Below are 8,618 nucleotides of genomic sequence, written 5' to 3'. Positions count from 1 at the left end.
ATCTTAATATGAAGGCTGCTCCTACTAAAGATGCTCCAACCAATAAGGCTGCACCTACTAAAGTTGTTCTAAATAACAGAGCAGGTCTTGGGAAGGTTCAACAAATGTGGCAGAGCAAAGGTGACAAACCAGTAGGTAATCAACCGGCTCAGTAAACACCAAGGAAGGAAATTCCACAACCACAACATGGCCCCGATCCCACTATTCCAGGAAGGACGAGAGGTAAATCTCCTTCTAAAGTTGCTGGTGATGTAAAAATTGAAGATATGATTGTAGCATCCACTAGTTGTGCTAATCTTGTAATGGAGAACACATTACAACACATGATTCAGGCTGCATTTGTGTTAGTGGACAAAGGACAGGGAAGTAAAGGTGTTAGATTGAATAGTCCTATTCCTCAACGCCATCCCAAATGAAAGTACATGGAATGTAAGGTGATTTAATAAGCTGCATAAGCACAAAGAACTCCCCAAAATATTTAAGAAGGAACATATAAGAGTTATAGCTATGTAGAACACAGAGTGACCAGAAAAAAATCAAGACAAATCATAAATAAGGTGTGACCAGGATGGAAATGGCATGACAACTACAAGTCCAATGATAAAGGCAGAATCTGGCTATTGTGGAATCCGGGGGCTGTGGGTGTCAATATTATCAGAACTGAAGATCAAATCATCCATTATAATGTTACAAAGTTGTGTAGGGGATTGTCCTTTGAATTTACTACTATTTATGGGTTTCATACTATAGACACTATGAAAGGACTATGGTCTGCTTTGGAAAATATGCATGATATGGTCCAACAACCTTGGTTGAAAAAGGGGGATTTCAATTCTATTCTTAGAGGTAAAGATCGACGTACTCTAGTAATGGATGCTGAAATTCTTGACTTTGAGACTATGATACTGAATACAGGATTAACTGAACTCAAATCTACTGGGAGGCACTATACTTGGACTAATTCGCATGTCCTTAGTATGATTGACAGGGTATTGGTTAACCCAGAATGGATCACTTTGTGGCCTCATCTGGAGGTGGAAGTGAGGGATCCACATTTCTCAGATCATTCCCTCTTATGTGTACCTATGGTAGAAATGCAAAACAGAGGTGCCAGACCATTCAAATTTTTCAACCATATAGGAAATCATGTTGATTTCAAACAAACAGTAGCTCTTAGATGGCAACATCAAGTTTTTGGGAGTCCTATGGCTAGAGTGTGGAAGAAGCTTAAGCACATGAAGGGTGGTATGAAACTATTAAACTCCAAAAGAATTTTCCAATGTAGAAATAAGAATCCAAACGATCAGACAACAACTGCAGGATGTTCAATGCCAGCTCAGAACTCAGTTAACCGATTCCACCATATTTAACACAGAAAAAGAATTGAAATCAAGTCTGGAGAAATGGATTTTGGTTGACGAAAGTATTTTGAGACAAAAATCCAGGGTCCAACGGTTGGGACTTGGAGACTTAAATTCTGCTTTTTTTTTTTTTTTTGCACAAATGAAGAATAGAGGTAGTCACAATTCTATTAAAAGTTTGACATCGATTACTAGTAGTTTACTTCAAACCCCTCAAGATATTGAGGGTGAGATCATTGAATTCTACCGAACTTTATTGGGATCTTGTGCTAGTGAATTACCTGGGATTCAACCTAGTTTCATGAACAATGGACCCACACTCACAAGAAAACAACAGCTAGTACTCAAGGCTCTTATAAACAGGAATGAAATTATCTCAACCTTGAATGTTATTGATGAGATAAAAGCCCTAGGGTGTGATGGGTTTAATGCTTATTTTTTTTAGAAGGCATGGCCTATGACTGGTGAAGAAGTGAGTGAAGCTGTGATGCAGTTTTTTCTGAACAAGAAGATGTACAGAGCTACCAATTGTACAATAGTTACACTTAATCCAAAAGTCGAAAATCCTTCAACTGTGAAGGAGTTCAGACCTATTTCTTGCTATACCATACTTTATAAACTGATCTCTAAAATGCTCGCTAGCAGACTACAAACAGTCATGGATAGCATTATTGGTAACAGTCAAGCAGCTTTTGTTCCAGGCAGGGTGATCACAGACAACATTCTTCTAAGTCATGAGCTAGTGAAGGGCTATGGGAGAAAAGTGATATCTCCAAGGTGTATGCATAAAATAGATATGCAAAAAGCATATGACTCCTTGGAATGGCCCTTTCTAGAGTAGGTATTAATTGGATTGAATTTTCCTGATGAATTCATTGACTGGATCATGAATTGTGTCAAAACAGTGTCCTATTTCATATTGATTAATGGGCAGCCAGCTCCACCTTTATAGGCAAAGAAGGGTCTAAGACAAGGTGACCCCCTGTCTCCTTTCCTTTTTGTCATGGCTATGGAGTATTTAAGTGTGTGTGTGTATATATATATAGACTACTGAAGCAGTGGGACAACAACCACAATTCAATTTCCACCCTAAGTGTAGTAGACTAAACCTCGTACAATTGGGATTTGCAGATGACCTCTTATTGTTCTGCAGGAGTGATATTACTTCAATACAGTTGTTATATGAAAAATTTCAAGACTTCTCCAAATGCTCTGGATTAGTTGCAAACCTTAACAAAAGTTTAGTTTCTTGTGGGGGTATCTCAAGTAAGGTGCAACAACATATTCTTGATGTACTAGGGTTCAACAGTAGCGTGTTACCTATAAGGTATTTGGGGGTGCCATAAAGTATTAAGAGGGTCTCAATTGTGCAATGCCAACCCCTTCTTGAAAAAATGCTAGGCAGAATCAAATCATGGACTACAAAATTTCTATCATATGCTGGTAGAGCCCAATTAATTAAATCAGTGTTGTTCTCCATCCAAGTCTTTCGGGCTCTGATTTTTGTGCTACCCAAGAAGGTTGTCAAAACAATTGAAGCTACATGCAGAAACTTCTTATGGACTGGGGGTACTGAAATGTCAAAGAAGGCCTTACTAGCTTAGGAAATAGTGTTATCCTTTGGTTGTTGGTGGCCTGAATATATTGGATATCTCTGTATGGAACAAGGCTGCTATTGGAAAACTATTATGGAACTTGTGTACCAAAAAAGACAAATTGTGGGTAAAATGGATACATTGCTATTATGGAAGGAATAATAACATGTTCATGTTCATAGACATACCCAAACAAGCCTCATAGATTACTCAAAAAATCTTAAAGGCTACAAAGTACTTTATAAATGCTGGATATGATGTGGCTGAGGTGATGGCTATGGAAACATTCTTTATTAAACAACTTTACATCAGGCTCAGGGAACAGTTCCCAAAAGTGACATAGAGGAAATTAGTTAGTAAAAACGTTGGGCTGCCTCAATGGATATTCATATTGAGACTTGCTGCTCATAGGAGACTTGCTATAAGGGACAGACCATACTAATGGGGGGTGACAACAAATTAAACTTGCCCACTATTTGAATAAGAAAATAAGACTATTGACCATCTTTTCTGCAGGTGTAGCATTTCTAATGAAATTTGGCAACAATTATTAAAATGGCTGAACATCCAGAGGGTGCCAAAAGACTGTTCATTGAGCATAGGACCCTTTTGCATTATGATCTTGTTAACAGCAGGGAGAGTTGTGGTTGCAGTTCCCATTAAGCCTTTATAGAACAACAATATCTCATCAGTGATATCTTTGGAATCTGTCAACCTTAATTCAGCCAGCGAAGTGAGTTCACTAATTTGTTTCCTATGAGGCCTTTCGTTGACTACATCAGCAAAATACTTAGTGTTTAAATCCCTAAGCTTGATCCAAGTAGCTTTAGCTTTCTGCTTAAGTACACTTTCTTCAAGTAAAGACCATTTTTCTAAGTTTTGCAAGATGTCTTTCTCGTTGTTCAGTAGAGTTTCAGTACATTGATATGTGAGTTGTTTTTGTGTTTCTTGCAACTCCAGTCTAGCTTGTTGAATGTGCTTTTCCATTTATAAGAAGTTGATCCATACGAGTCACTCGCACAGACTTAAACTTGTAGTGCTGCGGTAAAAAATAGTAGAAAGTTATCAGTTCCGAGGATAAAAGTTTTGTGGAGTAATTATTCTGAAATGACATGCAAAAACCAAAAAGTTAACATGGACTTCATAAAATTTTTTCATCATTAAGCCTCTTCTACCAAAATCCTCACATGCCAACAGTAGCCACCGTAGATTCCTTGTGAACTTTGTTAAAGCATTTATCATTAAGTCAAAAAGATGGCGACGACAAAGGTTGTTGCTCCCAAACACACACGCAAGTATACGTGGTCGAATAAGTAATATAAGATTTAAGTTCAGATATCGTATCCATAGAAACTTATACTTTTCTACTGTTTACTAATTCAAATTCAATCGTAAGTATTCAGGAGAGTGGAATCAAGATGTTTTCTGTAACTAAAGTAACTATTTGAAGTAATTAAATAAAACAAGAGATTTGGAATAAAATAAGACTGGACAAATTTCTTTTGATTTATCAGATGAGAAAGAGTTCTAGGTCATGGTTTTCGACAATCCAGTTAGCCTTCTGATAATTCTACCTATCTTATTTCCTGGGTTACTAGTTCACGGGTTGATATTTACTTTATGAGTATCTCTGGAATTGCTCACAAATCTATTCAAGTTACTCTAGCGTCTATATCTCTATGATCATTAGAAAATAACTTAAACTCATTTAAATCTCTATAACCAACTAAGCAAGGCTAAAGGGTATATCTCTATCCTCAATAGCGAAATGATTGTCCTAAAGTGCATTCGAACAAGCCCTATTTATTCTTATTACCTATGCAAATTCTCTCTCCCAAGTTCAATTCACACGCCACAGATAGTGTTTAACTAATGATCAAGTAATTAAACAATTAAGCACAAGAATAAATAAACAACCCAAAAGATGGAAATTCAACAAATAGAAATTGTCGTCAAACCAACTATCATGTCTTTGCTACCATCCTAGAATAAGAGAGTTTAGCTACTCCTGATTGGAGAAGAAGAACAAGAATTCATGAATAATCTAGGATTCAATAAAAAAAACTATGGAAGCAACATGTCAGAAGAATGAGTTAAGTCCAAAACAATGCAATCAATGATAGTATCTCAACCGTACACACATGCTAAGGGCATTGTTCGCACAATAGTCATGACTTGCAGGGGACCCATGGTGTCCATGTACCACTTACTCCGGAACTGGCCTTGAATCACGAGCCTATAAACAGGCCACATCCTCACTCCATGTAATATATATATATATATTTGTATCCGATCACAAGATGAATCTCAACAAGGTTCAAGTCCAGAACTCAATATGAAGCATGATCAATCAATAATGTCAGTGTCAATGAATACAAGTCCTCATGCCACAATTCATATCAAGATCAGATAAATCAACTCAACAATAGCATGATCATACAAGCTATCTGAAATATCAAGAAGAGTATATATTAATCCCTTCCTTCCAATTCACAACAAATGCGCCACATGTTCAATACATAAAGTAATGGCGACAAGCCCACATAATCAAAAGTCATACCAACTTAAGTAGTATCCAACCACACTGCATGCCCGAAAACCTAATCATGCTTTCTCCCATCAGTTCTTCTACATATACAAGCTACTAATCAAAGTCTAACTCAAGTAAACCATAACTTACCTCAATGCAGAGCCGGAATGAACGCAAGCTATTCCTCGTGAGCTTTACCCTTGCGTAACGCCTTGGAATGCTCAAAGTCTAGCAATATAATGCTAAGTATTGGGAAATAATACCCAAATGCCCCTAACCATCCAAAAGGGAGAAACCAAAATTTAAGGGTGAATTTATCCTACCCTCAGTCCAAACAATTATAATCCTCCAATTTGTAGGTTTCTAGTCATTTTAAACTCTTTAATCAGAATTTAGGCAAAAACCCTCCAATTTAGGTGAAACCCTAAGTCTCAACATATAATCCCAAATAATTAAGCAATTCCATCCTAAAAGGTGACAACCTACACTTCTAGATAATATGAACAGTAATATAGTCAATAATCCACTATTTTAACAAGGGTTTACTGAATCTAGGGTTCTAGAATTTTCTTACACCATTAGAGAACCTAGAACTTGCATAAGAACTTAATGGAGGAATGAAAGTGAACAAAGTAATGGTTAAGACTTACCCTCAAGGATGCTTCCACCAAAGTAATGAAATGAATAACCTCTATTGCTTTGGGAATTGTTTAGGGTGTTTATGGCTAATGACTCGTACTTAGCAATATAAAAATGGGTTACTTTTTCCAGACGATCGCTCCAGCAGTCGATATTTTCGTCCTAACGGTCTCGTTATAGCGGTCATACCACCCGTTTTGGCGGCCCTCATTAAAAGACACGGCTTGGCATATCGGTCCAAATTGCGCCGTAGAATGTCAGCCCACTACCCGCTATGGCGGACTTCCCCTAAACCCAACTCACCGTGGTGGGAGTCAACACTATGCTATGGCGGCACCACGCCCGCTACGGCGGTTACACCAAAACCAAAAACTTTTGGTTTTTCATCAAAATTTCCCAAAATCCCAACATCAATCTGAGGCCCCACATACACAAGCCTGATATGCACACATAGGTAAAAAAAATGTGCTACGAACTCACTCGTGGCCTCGGAATTCCCAACAGAGGTCTAATTTACTAAGTCAACCCCAAACAGAATAAAACAAGTGCACAAAATACAATCAACCATCTCGCAAAACCGAACCATCCACCCCGCCAAGTCATAATTGACCTTACGGACCTCAAGTTCTATTTACCCAAAAGTAAACTATTGGTCAAATTCCTTCACTCAAGGATTCTAATTCCTTAAGTTTTCACTAAACTCGCTCCTAGTCTTAGAAACGGCTCAGCAGGAGTAAAATAGCCAAAACGCATATAACGACTTAACGGGTCATTATATTAGATACCAATTAAACAATCGTTCATCCTCGAACGTACAAGGGAAGAAACAAGAGGGAAGGTACCTGACTGGGTGAAAAGCTGGGGATACTTATTACGCATATCAGACTAGGTCTCTCGAGTAGCCTCCTCAACTGGATGATTCTTCCACTGAACCTTCACCGACGCTATCTCTTTAGACCTCAACTTATGAACCTCTCTATCTAAAATGGTAATAGGCTACTCCTCATTAGACAGATCTCATCTAGTAAGACTGAATCCCAACGAATGATGTAAGAATCGTCACCGTGGTATCTTTTCAGCATAGACACATGAAATACCGGGTGAACACCTGAAAAATCAAGAGGCAAAGCCAATTCAAAAGCTACCCACATGGCTAAGAATCTCAAACGAAATAATGAACCTAGGACTGAGCTTTCCCTTCTTCCCAAACCTCATCACACCCTTCATAGGTGAGACCTTCAACAAAACCTGCTCCCCAACCATGAACTCAGGATCTCGGACCTTTTGGTCCGCATAATCCTTCTGTCTACTCTGAGCTGCTAAAATCTTATCTTGAATCACCTTAAACTTATCTAAAGATTCTCTCAAAATATCAGCACCCTACGGCCTCACCTCAACGACATCAAACCATCTTATAGGAGATCGGCATCTCCTCCCATAAAGAGCCTCAAATGGATCCATATCAATGCTCGAATGGTGACTGTTATTATTAGAAAATTCTGCCAATAGTAAGAACTGGTCCCAATGACCACCAAAGTCAATCACACAAGCTCGGAGCTTATCCTCGAGAATCTAAATCATATGCTCAAACTATCTATCTGAGGGTGAAAAACGATACTCAAATCCAATCTAGTACCTTACTCAGCCTGTAAAGTCCTCCAAAATCAGGACATAAACTGTGGGCCTTTATCAGATATGATGGAAATAGTGACCCCATGCAAATGAACAATCTCACAGATATAAATATGGGCTTTTTGAGCAGTGTAGGTAATCTAAACTGGTATGAAATGAGCAGACTTAGTCAACCTATCAATAATAACCCAAATCGAATCAAATTTTCCCAAGGTCTTTAGAAGACCAACGATAAAATCCATAACTATCCTCTCCCACTTCCACTCAGAAATGGGCATCCTATGAAGTGTACCCTCGGGTCTTCTGTGCTTGTACTTAACCTGTTGACAATCCAGACACTAAGAAATAATCTCAACAATATCACGCTTTATCCTAGCCCAGTAATAATGCTGCCTTAGATCATGATACATCTTGTTAGCACCAAGATGAATAGAATATCTAGAACTGTGGGACTCCTATAAAATCGTCTGAATCAAGTCATCAATACGAGGAACGAAAACACGTCCCTTGATCCTCAAGACCCCTTCACTATCAATCATGGCCTTCTTGGCCTCACCACTAAACACCTTGTTATGAATCTCGCATAATATTGCATCCTCAAACTATTTTGCCTTAATCTAGTCCAGAAGCAATAGTCTCGCCTCAACACAAGCCAACACCCGACCCGAATCGGACATATACAGCCTCACAAAACTATTAGCCAGAGTCTGAACCTCCATGGCTAACGGACGCTCCAAAGCAATAAAGTGAGCCAAACTACCCATGCTAGCTGACTTTCTGCTCAAGGCATCTACTATCGCGTTTGCCTTGCCAGGATGAAATAAAATGGTAATGTCGTAATCTTTAAGTAACTCAATCAAT

The 8,618-nt window shown here is 38.5% G+C and overlaps 1 protein-coding gene across 1 annotated transcript; it reads left to right on the top strand.

Moving 5' to 3' along the window:
- The first annotated feature begins 1,503 nt into the window (after window positions 1-1,503).
- Window positions 1,504-3,299, top strand: LOC132607942 (uncharacterized). Its single transcript, XM_060322025.1, has 4 exons — window positions 1,504-1,701; window positions 1,807-2,138; window positions 2,515-2,688; window positions 3,269-3,299. The coding sequence occupies exons 1-4, from the start codon at window positions 1,504-1,506 to the stop codon at window positions 3,297-3,299; spliced, it is 735 nt and encodes a 244-aa protein (XP_060178008.1).
- Window positions 3,300-8,618: the final 5,319 nt, after the last annotated feature.

The sequence above is a fragment of the Lycium barbarum genome, chromosome 8, assembly GCF_019175385.1.
Source record: "Lycium barbarum isolate Lr01 chromosome 8, ASM1917538v2, whole genome shotgun sequence".
In the NCBI taxonomy this organism is placed as follows: Eukaryota; Viridiplantae; Streptophyta; class Magnoliopsida; order Solanales; family Solanaceae; genus Lycium; species Lycium barbarum.
This window is presented reverse-complemented; position numbering and strand designations above follow the sequence as displayed.

Bases quoted from the DNA above. Each gene is read 5' to 3' on its own strand.
- LOC132607942 (XM_060322025.1), top strand. From the start codon at position 1,504: ATGAAGAATAGAGGTAGTCACAATTCTATTAAAAGTTTGACATCGATT. The intron at 1,702-1,806 runs GTACTCAAGGCT...TATTTTTTTTAG, and splicing joins TCACAAGAAAACAACAGCTA to AAGGCATGGCCTATGACTGG. The intron at 2,139-2,514 runs GTGTATGCATAA...ATTGTTCTGCAG, and splicing joins AGAAAAGTGATATCTCCAAG to GAGTGATATTACTTCAATAC.